Below are 20,780 nucleotides of genomic sequence, written 5' to 3'. Positions count from 1 at the left end.
TTTTAAATATACTTTTGCTTGAGCTCTAAGAACATAATTATATAAAATTTGAAAATATTATAAGTGAAATTTGATGTTTTCTTTCAGTGTGGCTAGTAGACTGTACCCTGTATACAAGATTTCTCTTAGTGTTAACTGGCATGGGCAGAAAGTGATAGAATGTATTCATTATACATAAATCATCCACTTCCTCTTTAAATAAAACAAAAGTACTGTTGGGGCAGCTTGCTAAGGTTGAGGTATTAAGGAGAAGAATAAAGCTTAATGTGGTGGTTATTCTACCTGCAAGCTTTTCAAACTACAATATTTAGTTTATCTTGGAGTGTCAGTTTTACTGAAAGACTTGTGATAGAAAGATACATTTCAATATTAGAATGATTAGTATGCTATAAAATCTAATCCAAAATATCTGAATTTTTAAGATTAAAAATGGGACCAAATAAATAGCAAGGTTGCTAGAGAATATTTCAGCTTGTATGTCCAAATCTCCTTTTTCTTCCTGCTATTCTCTTTTTTTCTACATAGTAAGCCAATTAACACCAAATATTTAATCCTAGAATGCTGATGTGATATTAGGTCTAGAAATAGTCTGACAGTTGTCATATCCCTTGGGTATAGCAGTCATTTACAAAATTTTTCAAAAACTTTCTATATAGCGATTTTTTATTTCAAGTCATATTTAATTATAGAGAGAGAGTGAGACAGAGATCTTCCATCTGCTGGTTCACTCCCCAGATGGCTGCAACTGCCAGAGCTGGGCTAGGCCAAAGCCTGGATACAGGATCTACATCCAGGTCTCTCACGTGGGTAGCAGGAGCCCAAACACTTGGGTCATCTGCTGCTGCTTTTCCTAGACCATTCACAAAGGGCTGGATTGGAAGTAGAGCAGCCGGCACTCGAACCTGTGTGCTTGTGGGATATGCTGTGTTGCAGACGGCAGCTTTACCTGCTACACCACAGTGCCAATCCCTACTCATTGACTTTTATTATCATTTTTGTGTTGTATTATCAGATAGCTATGTCTATATAGCTGATACGGAAAAGTAATTGCATGACTTAAAATGTAAGCTCTATAATATTGGAGCTGCATTAAATGAACCTACAAAAAAATTGTTTTGTTGTTCCTGTATCTAAATGAAAGATGGGCCGGCGTCTTGGCTCAATAGGCTAACCCTCCGCCTGCAACGCCGGCACACCAGGTTCTAGTCCCGGTTGGGACGCTGGATTCTGTCCCAGTTGCTCCTCTTCCAGTCCAGCCCTCTACTGTGGCCCGAGAGTGCAGTGGAGGATGGCCCAAGTACTTGGGCCCTGCACCCACATGGGAGACGAGGAGAAGTACCTGACCCCTGCCTTCGGATCAGCGCCATGCGCCAGCCACAACGGCCATTGGAGAGTGAACCAACGGAAAAGGAAGACCTTTCTCTCTGTCTCTCTCTCTCACTGTCCACCCTGCCTGTCAATAAATAAATAAATAAATAAATAAAAGATGGTTTTAATTTACTAAGTAGGATAAGTGAGATAAGTGTGATAGATTCTTTTAGGAGAAAACTTTAAAGAAATAGTCAGCTGAGATATTAGACATTTAAGAAAAGAGTCTTTATAAATATTTTAATATCTTGTAGAACTTCTTAGTATGACAGTTACTGGTTGATTGTCTGTGATTGGTCTAAGCCAGACATGTATTTTAAGCTTAATATTGACAAATAAATGGTAGTTCTATATAGACCATGGTTATTTGATTAATAGAAGTCACCACATCATGAATGAATCATATATCTCAGGAAATTTAAAATGGTGATCTTTTACATTAAAACTACAGTTATAAATCCAAGAGAAGCAAAATAAAAGTATAATGTATCATTAACATGCACTCACTTGAATTGTATTATTGTATTTTATTGTATATTATTGTATTTATTGTGTCAGTGATTACATTTTAAAATCTTAATATTTTGGAGGTTTTATTCTGATTTTTTTTAATAAGGTAAAATGGGGTCCGGAGAAAGAAACACCAAATCAGAAAAGCAGCAGTGATCTTCAGGTTAAAAGTGAAGACAAAGGGACAGAGGCATGGATACCATCATGTTTAAGGGGACATGCTAATCCCAACTTGAATGCTGTAAAAATTGAAAAATTATCTGATGATGAAGAAGTAGACATCACAGACGAGGTGGATGAATTCACTTCTGAAACACCCCAGAAGAATTCTAACAGTGGTCTCTTATTAGACATTCCTAGTGGTAGTAGTATGCATGAAACCAATCAAGGAGAATGCATTGCATCTGATAGCCAGGAAGACCCCTTTTTTAAATCTTCCAGGGAATATCTTAAGAATCTAAAGCAAGATGAAATGGAAACACTTTCAGGCTCACAGATTACATTACAGACTGACGAACCGAGCAACAATGACAAAAAATCAGTTGAATTAAAAGATGAGAAATGTAATAAACCAAGTCAGAACTATAACAGGCATGATGGAAATGCACTGATAGATGATTGTAGTCAGTGGCCTTCTCTTGAGCCTTGTGCAAATAAAGATTTGAGTGACAATGAAATGCTTTTTCATTCTTCTTGTCATGTTGTGGAGGAAAGCCATGAGGAAGAAGAGCTTAAGCCACCAGAACAAGAAGTAGAAATAGATAGAAATACCATTCAAGAAGAAGAAAAACAAGCAATTCCTGAGTTTTTTGAGGGGCGTCAAGCTAAAACACCAGAACGCTATTTGAAAATTAGAAATTACATTTTGGATCAGTGGTAAGAAAAAATTACATTTTAGATGCTTTTTTAAAAACCTGATATTCTTTAAGTGTTTTAGTTAGGCCTATGCAGAATTTAGAATTTTGGTGGCAATAAGAGTGTTTTCACATAACAGCATTTCAGTAGGAAAAATTTAACTTTCTCACAGTGAAACTTTTTTGAAAGCTTTGGTCATGTATAGCTGTCACAATACCATCTGTCTGTTCATCTGAGTGTTTGTGCTTGGAAAGAAAAGGGATGAATAACTGCTTCAAGAAGCAATTCCTTGGGACAGAAATAATGTAGATGTAGAACACTATTATACTGGGAATAGGAGAGAAATTCTTTCTGGGGTTTATCATGTACTTTAAGTGCAAAGAAGGAAAGATTTGGTGACAGAGGATGGTATCATTAAATGTGGCCTCTGCAGAAACTCCACCTGAACAGCTGTCTTAAATGCCTTCAGCTTTAAACTTGTGGTGGAATATGCTAATAATTTCTTCATCCAGCTTCATCAAGGTCCAGGAATTTTCTAATATGTGAAATTTACCCTCTAAATTGTTAATACATTTTACTTGAACTATTTAGTGGGGGCTAGGGAGCAAACCAAAAAACTTCTTACCTCGTTAACCTGAACATTGTAAAAGTAATTTGAAGTAATCTTGATATCTTAATTAAGCCATCATTAAACACTAATTGCTACTACTAGTTCATGAACTGTTGAATTATATAGGGCCATTTTTAGAGAGGGCTTCCCAGTTCCTTGAGTAGGGATTCTGCTTTGTCCCTTGTTTTTCTCTTTTGTTCTGTCTTCCTCTCCTTTGCAGTAACTTTCTGCTATAGCTTTGAAAGGTTACATAAAGGAAGCTTCATAATGTGCCAAATCAATAGCCTTCATTTTGCCCACATAATATTAAGTCATTAGGTTTTTAAAGGTAGCACTATTCTAAAAGGAGGATTTTTGTTCTTGTTCTTGATACATGGTTATCTTGCAGATGCTTGAGATGCCAAAACTACAACTTCTGGGTAAGGAGGCAGCATAGTAAAGAATGCTGACAAAGAACAACTGTCATTGATATGGTACTTAGCTGCTTAAAGAAAGACTTGCTCTCTGTTCTTATTTGCTCTATGGGCCTCACAGCAGTCCTCTGACATAGTGAAAGGGACTTAACCAGCCACTGACTCCTGAAAGACTTCATTTCAAGTCTTGACTTGAGGCAGAATAACTTGCATAGATACTGCAAATTATATGGCAGTAGTTTCCTAAGCCATTTGTTTTAGTTGATGAAACCAATAGATACTGCTGTTTAAACATGATTTAGCAAAATGGTGTGAAGGCTAAAAAGAAATGTTTTCTTTTTTGTTTGTTTTTAAAGATTTATTTATTTATTTGAGAGGCAGAGTTAGAGTTACAGACAGAGAGAGGGAGACACAGAGGTAGAGGTCTTCCATCTACTGGTTCACTCCCCAAATGGCTGCAACGGCTGGAGCTGGGCCAGTCCAGAGCCAGGAGCTTCTTCCAGGTCTCCACACGGTTGTAGGAGCCCAAGCATTTGGACCATCTGCCTTCCCAGACTATAAGCAGAGAGCTGGATCAAAAAAGGAGCAGCCAGGACATGAACTAGTGCCCATATGGGATGCCAGTGCCACAGCCAGAGGCTTAACCTACTACACCACAGTACTAGTCCCTAAAATAAATGTTTTGAACTGTAACTCAAATCTGTTCTCTTCAGAAAAAGAAGAGAAAATGGTTAGTGACTGGAGGTGGTCTTTAAAAAAAATGACAGTTAAAGTTTTAAAAATAAAATGCTACCTGTCAGATAAAAGCAAATGCTGGTGACTCACTGCGTAAGGAAATTTTTTTAAAAAAATAAGTAACCAATACCATGATTGAATATCTACCAAATGCCATGTGTTGTATTTCCTTTTGACAACTCTGTCCACATTTTACAGATGAGAAAAATGAGGTCCACAGAGGATTAGAAACTTGTTCTAGGTCACACTAGGTAAAAGTAGTTTCAGAATCTGCAGCCTGGACTCATTGTTTTCATATTCAACTCAGGGCTGTGGTCCTGGCTTTTCACTATTGAGGATGCTCTTTCCCCCCATTTCTTGGCGAGCCTGGTTTCCTTATCTTCTTCAGATCTGCTCAAAGGAAAGAGCCTTTCCTATCTAAAATAGCTCACCTGTCTCCTCCCTCTCATTCTCTGTTCTCTTAGCCATAGAAATTATCACCACCCAAATACTATATTTTTTGTGTCTTGTGTCCTCTCCACTGTGATGATAATACAGGTAACACAAAGGCATATTGTTTGTTTTGTTCGTCGTTAAATATCTAGTGCTTTGAACAATGCTTGAAATACGCAAACATTCAGTTTGTTAGGAGGGAAAAATTAAACCTGTATTTACTATTTCATGAACACATACCTTTTTAAGAGTCCTGAGTTCAGCACTATGCTAAGATCACTGAGTTCTCTTTGAAGCCTTTTGATTTGAGTAATTTTAATTAGATCAATCCAGTTTTCAGACTCCTACAGTTTTTTAGTATCCTTCTTCTTTCCTGGCTTTGTTGTACCATTTGTTTCTTACTCTTTCAAGACACATTGAAATCTCAACTTCTCTATGGAGGTTATGATACTCTTCCGTATCCCTTCTAACTTGACTACCTTCCCAGAACTTCCCTAGAATTGATGATTTTATATCTGATATCTGCTTAGAGAGGCCTCCCCTAAATACCCTATCTAAAATAGTCTGTGCCTGTTTGTTACACTGTGTTCCATTATCCTCTTCCTTCTTAATACTATTGCTGCCTGACAACATAATATGCATTTATTTATGTACTGATAGTCTTCCCCATTGGCATATAAGGTCTGTGGGGTCAGAACATTATGTGGTTCATCTTTATCTCTCTAGTGCCTAGAAAAATGCCTAGTGTGTAGGAGGCAAAAAAGGTATTTTTAGAATAAAATGACTTAATGAGAAATATCTATATTAGGTGACATACCTTAAAACCTATAATATTTGTACTTGAATTCTGAATTTGTCACTTCTTCAATTGCTTTAATTACTTGACCCTTTTGTTTCCTCATTTCTAAAATTCAAATTAATAAAATCCACCTTGTAGAGCTGTGAAGATGAAAATGTATAATTCACATTTCAGCATCTAGTATAAGCACTCAGTAATTGATTTCTACTATTATTAAGTTCTCTGTTACTCTTAAATATTTTATTGTGCCATCTAGCATGGCACATTAAGTATATTCAATCAATATGTGTTTTGTTATAATTTAAGCCTCATGTTTCTTTCATAATCTTTGGGAATTTCTTGATTCCTTTGGAACTTCCTATATCAATTTCTGTTTTCCATTGAGCATAAGCAGTAAATAATTTTTGGGATCATTATTTAAAGTGTAAAACGCTTAAGCATTTATAAGATAACTGATAATTAAAATACATTGTCGAGCAAAGTGAGAGTAGATGGAGCTCAGTAATGTATTAAACACTGGAAAAGTCTTATTACTAAATTATTTTAATATATTAATGAAGTTACCTTTTTAGTTAAAGATTAAGACTTGAGTTTGTATCTGTGCATACAGAAGCTTCTAAATTAAAGTCCTAGGATAACTGGAATCTATTAAATTTAATACTGGGGACAAATGATACTTATAAAAGTATGCAGGTGTTTAGAAATTATTGCATCATTTAAAAACATTTCAGAAAAAGTATATTTGCATATTATGTGTTAGTATTGTATTTACTACACATTTACACATTAAAGGGGTAAAATTTTAAGATATTTCAAATATTAAAAGTTTTCCCAGGAATCTTTTTCATGTTTTAATTTATCCAAAATAATTGTACTTCCATCTCTTAATTAGGGAGATATGCAAACCGAAATACTTAAATAAGACCTCAGTACGTCCTGGCCTGAAGAACTGTGGGGATGTTAATTGTATTGGACGGATTCATACATACCTCGAATTGATAGGAGCAATCAATTTTGGATGTGGTAAAAATAAAAACCCAACAACATCTTTTACTCAACATTCTTTTCTACTTACAGCACCCATTAATTTCTATGATGGTTAGAATTCAAGTAGATTTGGATATATAGAATTCAGAGAGATGTTTAACATTAAGGAATAATTGTGTTATGAAGATTTTGATTAAAAATAGACCTTTGTTTAATTGTTTCCCTTTGACCTATAATGAAAATGGAGGGCATAAATTTGAAGGAAAAATTTTCAAACTAAGTCAAAGAAATAATTTAAGAATACAATTCCTTGCCAGGTCAAAGTAAAATTACTTTATGAAAAAAAATCTTAACAGGAGCTCATTTAATTGGCAGATGGTGTATTGGTGTTTGCAATGCTGTGTAGCACTGTTTAGAAAAAATAGTTTGTGAGCCTATATTTTATTTAAAACATCAAAATGGTTTTCATGGAAGAAAGTTCTTTCACTCTAGTTTTTTCTTTTTTTTTTAGATTTAACATCATGAATATGCATATTTTAAAATGTATTCTATCCTTTTATTGAGTTACCTTGACACAAGCTTCTGAACAAAGCTAACAGCTGTAACTGCAAAGTGATAGGGTATTTAGAACCTTATAACCCGTGGTTTAAAAACAGTAGATTCTGTATTCTTTGTGGGAAAATGACACAACAAACCAGGAAGCATCCCATCACAGATGATTTCATTTTCTGTAGAGATGATAGAATTTACAGGCTGCCCTTTATTTCAAAATCTTTGATTTCCCAAAGCCATGAATAATGAGACTAAGCTTTTCAGGAAAATTAGGCATTATTAGCTTCCTCAGCCACTAAAATAAAAATGAAATCATGTTTTTTGTATTAGACTGCTAAAATTAGCAAAGTGGGCTTAGTGTTTATTTAATCAGAATTCAATAAGTTACCCATTTCCTAAATAATTCCACTTTACTGAGATTTGCTTTTGTTAATAACTCTACTGTTATTTGAGAACTGCCAAGTAGCACATCAAATGTATCATTGTAGACTAAGATTAAACCATAGACAGATGATCAGCTATAGCCTGTGTAGATATCTCTTCCTATTTAGTAAGTGAATTTCAGAAATAATAGGTTGTTTTGTCTTTCCTAAATTCCAATAGAACAGGCTGTATATAATAGGCCACAACCAGTTGATAAAGTGCGAATCAGAGACAGAAAAGATACTGTAGAAGCATATCAACTTGCCCAGCGTCTGCAGTCTATGGTAAGTAGTCATTTCTCTCACAAAATGACCTCCCTGCATTGTTCTTTACCGAGCAATAAGCTATACCTACTGCTCTGGCTGCATAACTAATGGCAGTTTCACCAAAGTACCTGTTTCTTTGCATTTCACCTTAGCCATTCACTTCTTGGGCTTCCATTCAATCTCATGTTGGTTTATGAAGCAAAATCAAAATTCACTGGCAAAGTTTATGTAGAAGCATAATGTTTTGCTAAAGGGATTCTGGACTGCTTGGTTTTGATTTATAAATCCAATGTGTTTTTCTAAACTATTACAGTTTAGTTCTTTTTTTTCTGTTATTTTTGTTTATTGTTTGAACATTCTTACCTGAGATTCAGCTTTTTGGAATGACTGACCTTTATTTTTTAATTCTTGGAGTCAGTGAGTTTTCTAATAGTATATTTTTAAATTTCAGGAATCTTATATTAAAAATAAAATAATCTGATAAGTCTATAAGGCAGAGTCATAATATGATCTTGTGGGGGCCAGCGCCATGGCACAGCAGGTTAACAGCACCTCCGCCTGCGGCGCTGGCATCCCATATGGGCACCAGTTCTAGCCCTGGCTGCTCCTCTTCCGATCCAACTCTCTGCTATGGCCTGGGAAAGCAGTAGAGGATGGCCCAAGCACTTGGGCCCCTGCACCTGTGTGGGAGACCCAGAAGAAGCTCCTGGCTCCTAACTTCAGATTGGCCCAGCTTTAGCTGTTGCAGCCATTTGGGGAGTGAACCAACGGATGAAAGACCTTTCTCTATGTCTCTCCCTCTCACTGGCTGTTACTCTTGCAGACAAATTAATTTTAAAAAAATTAATTGACAGACTTTCTCATTTAAAAAAAAAGTAATATGATCTTGTTAGTTTTATTGGTAGGTCGAATTAGTAATGGGGAATGAGAGAAAAGTACTGGTGATACAGAAACTATTTTTCTCAGAGTATTTAGGCTATAAGCCAATTCTACCTAGATTTTCTGTCTTTAAGAAAGGATATTTTAGGGCTGGCATTGTGGCATAGCAAGTAAAGCCATCACCTGGGACACTGGCATTGCACATGGGTGCTGTTTGCGCCCTGGCTGCTCCACTTTTGATATAGCTCCCTGCTAATGTGCCTAGGAAGAGCAGTGGAAGATGACTCAGGTGTTTAAGCCCCTGCCACCTACATGGGAGATGCAGATGAGCTCCTGGCTCCTGGCATCAGCCTGGCTCAGAGCTGGCCTTTGTGGCCATCTGGGGAGTGAACCAGCAAATGGAAGATTTTGCTTTTTCCCATGCTCTCTATGTAACTCTGACTTTCAAAATAAATAGATAAATATTTAAAAGAAGAAGAAAGATCTTTCAAATAGAGGTACTGGAGATTGCACTGTATTAAGTGCTATCCCTGGCAGCTAATACATTATAAAGGCTTCAGTGCTGAAGTTTGCAAAACTGCAAGTTAGTGATGCAGCTAACCAGTTTTGTAGTTTTTCACTATTCATATAAACTGGATAATCTCCTTTCTAAAGCTGGGATATCTTTTGCTTTTAGTTTTCAATATTATACCTCTTGCTTTCTGTTTTTGTTAGTTTATTTGTTTGTTTCTTTCTTTTTATGTATTTGAGAGGCAGACTGAGCTCTCCCATCCAGTTTCTACTCCTCAAATGCCTTCAAGAGCTGACACTGGGCCAGGGGAAAGCCAGGAGCTAGGAAATCAATCCACATCTCCAACATGGGAGGCAGAAAACCAGTCACTAGGGCCATCATCTGCTGCTTTCCAGGAAATACATTAGCAGGAAACTGAAATCAGGAGCAGAGCTGGGACTCAAACCTAGGTACTCTGACACGGGATGCAGGCATCTCAAGTGGCATCTTAGCACTGTGCCAATCCCCTGCCCTTTGCTTTGTGTCCTTGGAGTTTTTCTCCCACAGGTGTTTGGAAAAAGAAGAAGTTATCTTCTTAAGACTGGTTCTTTCTGGTTTTAAAATATTTTTATTTCTAGTTTTTTTTTTTTAGCTCCTAAGTGTGAAAAGAAATGAAAATGTAAGCTGATATACAAGTAAAATACAGAAAATCATCACTGATTTTTTTTTAATGGCCTCCAGCTGATACCACCCAGCTTATACCCTGTCCACTGTTGTTCCTGTCCTTAGTTTGCCATCTGTGGTGGCAAACAGAGTGCTGATTATTGAGCATCAATAAAATTTAGTCAGGCATTGCTAAGCAGAGATTACCATATTTAAATGGCTAAATTAATTGATTTTTAGGTGATTATTATTTTTATTTTATATGCTAATGTGCTATGGTTTCTCCTAGTTGATCTCATTACCTTTTGCTTATTACAGCGCACAAGAAGGCGTAGGGTCCGAGACCCATGGGGAAACTGGTGTGATGCAAAGGACTTAGAAGGACAGACATTTGAGGTAACTGACTTTTCACATGACTCATCCAAGAAAACTTTTGTCATTACATGTTTGTACATCTTACTATCTCGTGCTCCACATACTTACCTGTGTCTTCATTTCCTTGTTAATTTGCTTGTCTAGAAGTGACCAATAAACAACAAATTAGAAGGCATTGAGGCTGGCACTTTGGTGCAGCAGATTAAAGCCCCAGTCCGCAGCGCCAGCATCCCATATTGGTACTGGTTCGAGTCCTGGCTGCTCCACTTCCGATCCAGCTCTCTGCTGTGGCCTGAGAAAGCAGTAGAAGATGGCCCAAGTCCTTGGGCCCCTGCACCTGTGTGGGAGACCCAGAAGAAGCTCCTGGCTTGGGATCAGTGTAGCTCTGGCTGTTGCACCCATCTGGGGAGTGAACCAGTGGATGGAAGACATCTCTCTCTCTCTGTCTCTGCCTTTGCCTCTCTCTAACTCTACCTTTCAAATAAATTTTTTTTTAAAGGCATTGATGGTACAGTTAACTAGTGGTTTGACTAGTTTTCAAAAATTTGATTTTCCGTTTTATTTATTTATTTATTTATTTATTTTGAGGGACAGAGTTCTATTTACTGGTTCATTCCTCAGATGTCTGCAATAGCTGAGGGATGGAGGCTGGGAACCAGGAACTCAATTCAGGTCTCCTGCATGAGTGGCAGGAATGCATTTGTTTGAGCCATCACATTAGCAGGGAGCTAGAATCAGGAGCTAGAGCCAAGGATTGAACCTAGGCATTCAGTGCAATGTAGAACATGGGCATCTGCCTGTTAACTGCGGGGGCAAGTGCCTGCGCTATCTCCATTGTTGTCTCTGTCTCAAGAATGTCTGCCGGGGTCCTTGCGTTACCTTACAGAGGGTTAAGCTGCTGTTTGGGATGTGGGCATCCCATATCAGAGTGCCAGTCAAGTCCTGGCTACTCCAGTTCTGCTCCAATTTCTTGTTAACGCACCTGGGAAGGCATTGGACGATAGCCCAAATACTTGGGCCCTTGCCACACATATGGGAGACCAGGGTAGAGTAACTGGCTCCTGGTTCTGCCTGACCCAGACCTGGCTGTCATGGCCATTTGGGGAGTGAACCAGCAGATGAAAGACCTCTCTGTCTGTCTCTGTCACTCTGCTTTTCAAATAAATTTATTTTCTATTTTTTTTTAAAGACTTAGGTTACTTATTTGAAACAGTTACAGAGAGGGGCCGGCACCGTGGCTCACTTGGTTACTCCTCTGCCTGCAGCGCCGGCATCCCACATGGGCGCTGGGTTCTAGTCCCGGCTGCTCCTCTTCCAGTCTAGCTCTCCACTATGGCCCAGGAGGGCAGTGGAGGATGGCCCAAGTGCTTGGGCCCCTGCAGCCACGTGGGAAACCAGGAGGAAGCACCTGGCTCCTGGCTTTGGATCAGCGCAATGCTGGCCGTGGCAGCCATTTGGGGGGTGAACCAACGGAAGGAAGACCTTTCTCTCTGTCTCTCTCTCTCTCTCACTGTAACTCTACCTGTCGAAAAAAAAAGTTACCGAGAGAGGTCCTCCCATCCACTGATTTATGTCCCCAAATGGCCACAAGGACTTGGGTTAGACCAGGCTGAAGCCAAGAGCTTCATCTGGGTCTCCCATGTGGGTACAAGGGCCCAAGCACTTGGGCGATCTTCCACTGCTATCCTAGGTGCATTGGGAGGGAGCTGGATTGGAAGTAGAGTAGGTGGGACTTGAACCAGTGCCCATATGGGATGCCGGCACTGCAGGTGGAGGCTTAACCTTCTATGCCACAGTGCCAGCCCCAATAAATAAATCTTAAAATACACACACACACATACACACACATGCCAGGAGCCAAAAAGTTGATATGCCCAGTTTATTTCATTTATTGAATAATTTTCTGATATGCCAGTTAAATATTCTAAGTATTGGGCATAAATTGAATTATAATTGAAGTGTTCTTTCTACCAATAAAAACTAATGTCCTAATAGGTAATGAGCGTGTATGTGCATTCTGTTATTTTTATATACAACCACTATATAGCAGAATAGAGAAGCTGTGTGAATGTGTGCAGCACTTAACCTCCCTGAGTCTCATGGCTTTTTTTAAATTTATGAAATGTGATGATACCTTCCTCAAAGGGTTGTTGTAAGAAATAAATTAGAGGGGTCAGTGTTGTGGCACAGCAGGTTAGAACCCAGCTTGCAACACTGTATTCCATATTGAAGTGCTGGTTTGAGTCTTGGCTGCTCTGCTTCTGATTCAGCCTCCTGCTCATGTGGCTGTAAAGGCAATGGATTATGGTCCAAGTGCTTGGGCCCCTTCCACCTGGCTCCTGGCTTTGACCTGTCCCAGCCCCAGCTGTTGTGACTGGAGAGCGAACCAGCATATGGTAGCTGTCTCTCTCTATTTCTCCCTCTCTTTAAGATGGTCCCTTCAATTAGAAGGTCCACCTAAATGTGTGATCAGAGGAGGCTTCACAGATGTGATATTTGAGCTGAAGAATTGCATAAGAGTCTTGAAAAAGAGATGAAAGCATTTTAGGCTAAAGGAGTTGCATCAGCAAAGCTGCAGTCATGGGGAAGTATTAGGTATATTCTGGAAAAGCTGCATAGCTCGTGTGGCTAGAGTGTAAGGTTGGTAGTAGGAGTGGAATGGGTAGGTGTCTTTTATAAATATTTATATAGGGCTTACTATGTGTCAGATAGTGTTGCCAGTATTTTATAAACACTAACTCATTTAATCTTTACAGTAACACCATGACATTGTTACTGTTACTGTTCCTATTTTTAAAGTTGAAGAAATTGAAGCACAGAAGCTTTAGCACTTGCTCAAGTTGCCCAGGTAGTAAATAACAGAGCCAAGTATTCTAATTTTTTGTTTGTTTATTTTAATGTTTATTTATTTGAAAGGCAAAATGACAGAGACATCTTCCATCTACTGTTCATTCCCTACATGGCCACAACAGCCAGGACTAGGCCAGGCCAAACCAGAAGCCAGGAACTCTGAATGGATTTCCCAAATGGGTGGCAGGATCCTAAGTGCTTGGGCCGTCTTCCGTTGCCTTCCCAGGCACGTTAGCAGGGAGCTGAATGGGTAATAGAGCAGCCAAGACATATATCTGCACTCTGATATGGAATGCTGGCATCATAAGTGGTAACTTAACCCACTTTGCCACTTCTCTGGCCGTAGCATTCTAGCTGTAAGTTTGATATGGCTCTGTAATTTTAAAGTTTCTTTTCCTAAGGATTTATTTCTTTATTTAAAAATCTGAGTTACAGAGAGAGGGAGAGACAGAGATATCTTCCATCCGTTAATTCATTCCCCAGACAGCCTCAATGGCCAGGACTGGGCCAGGCCAAAACCAGGACTCAGGGGCTTCTTCCAGGTCTCTCACATGGGTGGTGGGGCCCAACACTTGGGCCATCCTCTGCTGCTTTCCCAGGCCATTAGCAGGTAGCTGGATTGGAATTTGAGCAGCTGGGACTCAAACTGGAGCCCATATGGAACACTGGCATCGCAGGTGGCAGCCTTACACAGTATACCACAATACTAGTCCCAAAACAATTTTTTAAAAAATATTACCCAGCATTTCTATTTGTTAGAAGCAAGAAGGAGACACATCTTTATCAGTTTAATCTGTCCTATTCTCACATGCTCTTCAGTTTGGTTTTAAAGGATTGTTTTGATTGATTCTGATTCTTGGTAGTTAATGGATTCTTTGATCAACTTGTGTTTTGTTTTAGCATCTCTCTGCTGAGGAATTGGCAAAAAGAAGAGAAGAGGAAAAATGCAAACCTGTTAAATCTTCAAAAGTGTCAAGAGCAACAAAAAGGTATAGTGATGTGTTATAAGTGTGATTTTTAAAAAATTATAAATGGTGAAAAAACTGTGTGGAAGATATCTAATGGATGCATTATACTGTTCACATTAATTTTTCTAAAAATACTGCTAAACTTTTTGTAATTTTTTTATTGCATTGATTAGCAATTTGGGAGACCTTAAGCAAAAATGTTAAATTTGTTCAGGTTCAATAAACATAGAATTAACATGGTTGATAGGGGCTTTGTTTATGCCAGGCATAACAACTCTAGATGCACCTCATGAAATGACTGGTTGTGGAGTTTGTTGTTTTTCAAGGTATATATATTAAGCTAAAACATCTTACTTGTAAAATTAAGGGTTACCAAATAAGTTAAAGCTCTTAGTTTTCTAGATCTCTCACTTCCTACAAGTGTCGCATTAAGTAAACTTTAGTTTTGTCAGTATCTCTTTTAAAGCAAGATACCTAGGAAACCCATTAGATTATTTTCTTACCAAGTGTTTGTCCTTGGGCAAGATTTGGGTCCTCATTTATAAACAGTAATTAAAATAGCTGACACTGTTAGCTGAATTTTAAGCACTTCACATATATTAGCTCATTTAATCCTTATGACAACCTCTGCAGTAGTTAATATTACTATTCCTGTTTTACAGATGAGAAAACTGAGAGACTTACATCTCTTTAGTAGAAATGTCCTATTCTCTTCCAATTTTATTAATAGCATGATTGTATTCTTATTTGTTCTTCTGAGCATAGCCTACAAAGTCTTTTACTTGCTCTTAATATTTTTCTTCAACCTCAGTTCTTTACTAGTCAAAGCCTTTCTATAATTTTTTTATATTTACATGTTTTGTATCTAGTCTTGCCTACATTCCTCCCTTTTTATCTCCTTTTTCACTTTAAAATAAGAGTTAATAGGATTTTCTGTGTGGATTAATTTCTTTAGTAGAACTGTTTGTGATTTGTTTATTCAGAAAACATTTATTGAATCCCTTCTCTGTGATGGGAACACTATTATATTGACAGGAGCATTACTGAGGAACTCCCGTCCTTGAATTTTCTTTCAGGTCTCATGTCAGAGTTAGGTACATTTCATTGAATTTTTTGAATCTGTTATCAGTGTAGGACACACGTCTGACCATTTTTGTAGGGTTCTTTAATGATGTTAAAGGAAATTAAGACAACAGAATTATTCTCTCCCCATATTTCTCTCCTTTTTTGTGAATTGAAAAGAACAGTGCTGCTTTATAAAGCATTGTAGGGAATGTCCTGAGAAATTTTCCTACTTTCACATTTTTCTCATTCAGGTAAAATTTCATTTAGATTATTGGTTTATATTTTCAAATTTGTGTGTAAATGTTATTTTCGTAATATTGTTGATTTATATTAAAATTAATTCTTTGTTTTTTAGCTCATTTGATCCTTTCCAACTGATACCTTGTAATTTTTTCAGTGAAGAAAAACAGGTACTATTTATGCATCAATGATTGACCATAAATAATAATCTCCATCAGACAGGAAATATTTATTCTTTTTCTCTGTGAGGCATGTATACATGAAAACATTGGGCAAGGCAAGGGATATGAAGGGTCAGATGAGTGATAACAGGTGAAAATGAGAGGAAATTTCTCCCTGCTGGATTTTTGAATAGTAATTTTTTTAATAAGTCTATGATTTGTCTTTAAAGATTTATTTTATTTATTTGAAAGTCAGAGTTACAGAGAGAGGTAGAGACAGAGAAGTCTTCCATCTGCTGGTTCACTCCCCAGATAGCCACAACGGCCAGAGCTGCGCCGATCCGAAGCCAGGAGCTTCTTCTGGGTCTTCCACGTGGGTGCAGGGGCCCAAGGACTTGGGCCATCTTCCACTGCTATCCAAGGCCATAGCAGAGAGCTGGATCCTAAGAGGAACAGCTGGGACTAGAGCCGGCACCCATATGGGATGCCAGTGCTTCAGGCCAGAGTGTTAACCTGCTGCATCACAACGCCAGCCCCAAACGTCTATGATTTTTAAAATCAGTGAGCTTTGATTATTGGTAATGGCTAATTAAGGAAATTAATTAATCTAATTAGAGGGCCAATTAAGGAAAAAGCGTTGGATGTTTCAACTGGGGAAGAAAAAACAAATCTATGTGTCCCCATTTTTTTTTTTTTTCAGGAGCCATTTCAGGTGAAAGTGGCTTCAGAAGCTCTTTTGATAATGGATTTGGTAAGGATAATCTATTGTGTTTACATAGTTATTCTGATTTCTGTTCTTGTGTATTTTTATTGCAGGCATAAGAGTATGGAAGACATGTATTTTGGATCTTAATTGTCCTCTTTTATAAGGAATCTAAAAATAAGTCTTTTTTTTTTTTTTGGAAAAAAAGCCAAATAATTGCATGTTCCCATATTTTAGAGAAAATAAATTAATGTGAGTTTTTGCAGACTGTTTACCAAAATTAATCCAGTTTTCCTTTCCTAATATCATCCTTCTGCTGCCTTTTAGATCACTGAAACAAAGCAAAACTCCTATAATTTGGAGGTTCCTTGTTTGCACTCAAGTGCCAACAGCTCTAATAGTTGTGTTTGTAGTATTTTTCTGTACAAGGTCCCAGAGTGATTTTTACTTTGTATATACTTATAATATTTCTCTTGACTAAGGAGATCAAATGGTATCTTCATTTCTTCATTTACTTTTCTTTTTTTTTTTTTTTAAGATTATTTATTTACTTATTTACTTAAAAGAGTCACAGAAAGAGGTAGAGACAGAGAGCAAGAGAGGTCTTCCATCTGCTGGTTCACTCCCCAAGTGGCTGCAGTGGCTGGGGCTGAGCCAATACGAAGCCAGGAGCTTCTTCTCCCATGTGGGTGCAGGGGCCCAAAGACTTGGGCAATCCTCTGCTGCTTTCTCAGGCACATTAGCAGGGAGCTGGATCGGAAGTGGAGCAGCTGGAACTTGAACCAGTGCCCATATGGGATGCGGGGACTTTGTCACAGCACCAGCCCCTATGTCTTCATTTTCTAAGTGAGAAAGTGTTGTCTTGGAGTGTTCAAGTGTTTGGGTCAAAGCCTCTCAGCTGATAGTAAAGATAGACCTGAAATCTAGGTATTTGTGCAGTGAGGCTAGCATCTGGTTCCCATGCTGTGCGGCTTCATTTTAGAATAGCATAATTACCATACTTATAAGTGACTGTCTTCGGGTAGTGCTTGCATGCTGATTTTTCTCAGGTGGATTTGTGCATTTGGACTGAGTCTGTCTTGTGTTTCTTTTAGCATGCTCATGTTTCCATGGCAGAAGTAATTGGTCTATTGGGCGGAAGATACTCAGAAGGTGATAAGATAGTTGAAGTAAGTTCTTTTTTAAAAAAACAAGAATGCTGCTACTGTAACAAATATCTTTAAAAAACGATTATTTATTTGAAAGGCAGAGATACAGAGAAAGGAGAGAGATCTTCCATCCACTGGTTCACACACCAAGTGGCCACAATGGCCTGGGGCTGGACCACGCTGAAGCCGGGAGCCAGGCGCTTCTGGGTCTCACATGTGGGTACAGGGGCCCAAGCACTTGGACCATCTTCTGCTGCTTTCCCAGGTGCATTAGCAGGGAGCTGGATCAGAAGAGGAGCAGCTGGGACTTGAAGCAGCGCCCATATGGGATGCTGGTGCTGCAAGCAGAGTTCTTCTATGCCACAGCACCTCTACCCCTGCACCAAATATCTTAATACAATTCACTGACTATAATACAGACTCTACCTATAATATACAAATGTATACAAATGTGGAAAATTGTATATTCCCAAAAGTGACTTAACATTCCATATACTGAGCCCCCCCCCCCTTTTTTTTTAACTGTGGAGCGAGAATATTGCCTGATTTTGACTTCTTTAAAAATAAAAAAAAAGAAAAGAAAACATTCATTTATGTGCGAGGGAGAGACAGAGAAAGAGAGATCTTCCATCCACTAGTTCACTCCTCAGATAGCTGCAATAGCTTGGGCTGGGCCGCACCGAAGCCAGGAGTCTGGGATTCCGTCCAGGTCTCCCACATGGGTGGCAGGGACACAAGGCTAGGGTCATCTCCCACTGCTTTCCAGGTGCTTTAACAGGGAACTGGGTCAGAAGTGGAACAGCCAGGATTCAATGGGATCATATGGGATGCTGGCATCACAGGCTATGACTTAACCTACCATACAACATACAGCCCTGACCTTGACTTCTTGTTACCTTCATCAGTAAAAAGCTCAGCTCCCAAGAAGCCAGAAATACCTGTTAATACTTATAGTTGAAAATATACATCATTCTATTGAAATTATTGTCATAAATAATTGGAGTCATTGAAAGAATGCCTTTGTCTGACCTGGAAAACTAACCATTATTATGACCTTCTGTTAATAGAAAAATGCATGCCGTGTTCCTAGCATACAGTCACACTTTTGGAGTATAACTCAGTTGCAAGTAATAGGATTCACAGAATTTCAGTATAATCACATGAAGATCAATCCTTTACAGGTCTGTGCAGCAGAACCATGTAACAGTCTGAGTACAGGACTACAATGTGAAATGGATCCTGTATCACAAACACAGGCCTCAGAAGCATTGGCTGTTAGAGGCTACAGTGTGATTGGATGGTATCATTCACATCCTGCATTTGATCCTAATCCTTCCTTACGAGATATTGACACGCAAGCCAAATACCAGGTATGTTTGTAGAAATGTATATATGCTATGATTGCACATCCCCCCTCCCGTTGCTTTTTATTAAATAAGTTAATGTTTTTAGCACTGCATTTCTAATATTTCTTACATCTGGGATTTTGAAATAACTTGCAGTTTTTTCTGGTGTAAGAGTGGTGTATGTTTATGTAAACATTGGAAAGTCAGCTGTTTTGTCCAGCACAGACAAGCCATAAAAGTAACAGTGATAAATATTCTAGAGTCGTTAAAAAGTGATAAGAGCAACTAGGGCAGGAGTGCGTATAAATAATTGAAACTAATTGTAAACATAATTTACTTTACTGAGAAAAACAGAGTTTTGGTTTACCTGCAATTTGGTATGTGAATGTTTTTGCTGTAAGCAGCTATTTGTAAATTGTTACCATATTAATAAGTATTATAACTGAGAGATAGTTAATATAACTATTAAATATATTCATGGCAATTGTAGATTTTGCAGGCCATGTGCTTTTCATTTTAAGGGTCATTTCAGATTGGCTTGGAGACATTCTGGCCTGAAAATTTTACAGTGTGAAATGAATGTATGAGTGTAAGGCATTTCATTTAGTTGCTGCTTAGATTTGAAGTTTTTAGTGTAACTTTTTGTTCTTATTTTTCCCTATTAGATGTTTCAAAAGTTTATATAGATAAAGTCTATGTTTTTGGACTCATTATACTTTTCTTATAATTGCAGACTTACTTCTCCAGAGGAGGTGCAAAATTCATTGGAATGATTGTTAGTCCCTATAATCGAAACAATCCTTTACCATATTCTCAGATTACCTGCCTTGTTATAAGTGAGGAAATGAGCCAAGATGGCTCTTACCGTAAGTTTTCAATAAGATCAACTTCATCCCCTTCATTTCTTTGAATTTACAAGGTGAAGAATTTACAAGTTTAGGATTGTTTGATGCAAAAGTATATCCATCCTCTAGGGATTCCTGTGTGTCACCTCATGCAGCTGCCTCTTAGCTTTCAAAATGTGTCAGTATATTTAAGTTCCCATTGGCCACCAGGCAAAAGGATTAAAATGTGAAGAAAAGTTAGTGCCAAACAGGTATTGAAGACACTGCAATAAACAAAACAGACAAAAACCTGTATGCTCATGAAAATTTTTCTGAGAATGCTGCCTGGCCTTCTCTGTGGTAACATGCATATGAAAAAGAAAAAAAGTGACTGCTCGCCCTTTGTCACCTCTCACTTTAAACTTAACAGTGATTAACTCCAATTTTATACCTCTTTGTTCTTATTCCATCTCAAGAAAGAGTTTGGTTCACATAACCTAACACATGACTTGATTCCTCTGGGGTTGAGTCCTCCTGTGCTCCAGTTAACACTAGGTGGATAGGGAATGAGTGTAACAGACTAGGAAAAGGAAGAGAGTGTGGATGGAAAGGAAAATGAATGAAAGAAAACAGTTGTCTGCTCTAGTATGTTTGCTTTTTTCTACTCTATCTCTAATATCACTGCTGTAGTTCAGGTCTCCTCTAGACACTGTCACTGCAAATGCCATATTGAATTCCTCCTGTTAAATCATGACTTCTTGGACAGTAGATACTAAATGGTACTCATTTTTCTATCTTGCTTCTAACACAAGGCCTGGCATAAAGTAGGTTCTAAATGAATGCTTAATAATTTTTCTTTATTTTTTTTAAGATTTATTTTATTTATTTGAAAGGTAGAGTACGGAGGGCAGAATCTGCTTGTTTACTCCTCAGATGGCTACAGTGGCTGGGGGTGAGCCAGGCCAAAGCCAGAAGCCAAGAAATCCATCCGGGTCTCCCATGTAGATGACAAAGGCCCAAGTACTTGAGCCATATTCCACTGCTTTCCCAGGCTCATTAGCAAGGAACTGGATTGGAAGCAGAGCAGCTGGGACTCGAACCTGCACTCCAATATGAGC

General features: G+C 38.2%; 1 protein-coding gene across 4 annotated transcripts in view; it reads left to right on the top strand.

Moving 5' to 3' along the window:
• Positions 1-20,780, top strand: part of MYSM1 (Myb like, SWIRM and MPN domains 1) — a 48,666-nt gene that overhangs the window by 18,164 nt on the left and 9,722 nt on the right. For all 4 annotated transcript variants that reach the window (XM_062191428.1, XM_062191426.1, XM_062191425.1 and 1 more), the window contains 10 exons: positions 1,985-2,754; positions 6,615-6,745; positions 7,865-7,968; positions 10,301-10,378; positions 14,108-14,196; positions 15,596-15,650; positions 16,342-16,392; positions 17,439-17,513; positions 18,674-18,862; positions 19,572-19,704. In XM_062191428.1, coding sequence (XP_062047412.1) covers positions 1,985-2,754; positions 6,615-6,745; positions 7,865-7,968; positions 10,301-10,378; positions 14,108-14,196; positions 15,596-15,650; positions 16,342-16,392; positions 17,439-17,513; positions 18,674-18,862; positions 19,572-19,704 — 1,675 coding nt within the window. The remainder of the gene's footprint in view (positions 1-1,984; positions 2,755-6,614; positions 6,746-7,864; positions 7,969-10,300; positions 10,379-14,107; positions 14,197-15,595; positions 15,651-16,341; positions 16,393-17,438; positions 17,514-18,673; positions 18,863-19,571; positions 19,705-20,780) is intronic.

This window comes from Lepus europaeus, chromosome 5 (assembly GCF_033115175.1).
Source record: "Lepus europaeus isolate LE1 chromosome 5, mLepTim1.pri, whole genome shotgun sequence".
Lineage (NCBI taxonomy): Eukaryota > Metazoa > Chordata > Mammalia > Lagomorpha > Leporidae > Lepus > Lepus europaeus.
Note: the sequence above shows the minus strand (reverse complement) of the source record. Positions and strands in the feature narration are given on the sequence as shown.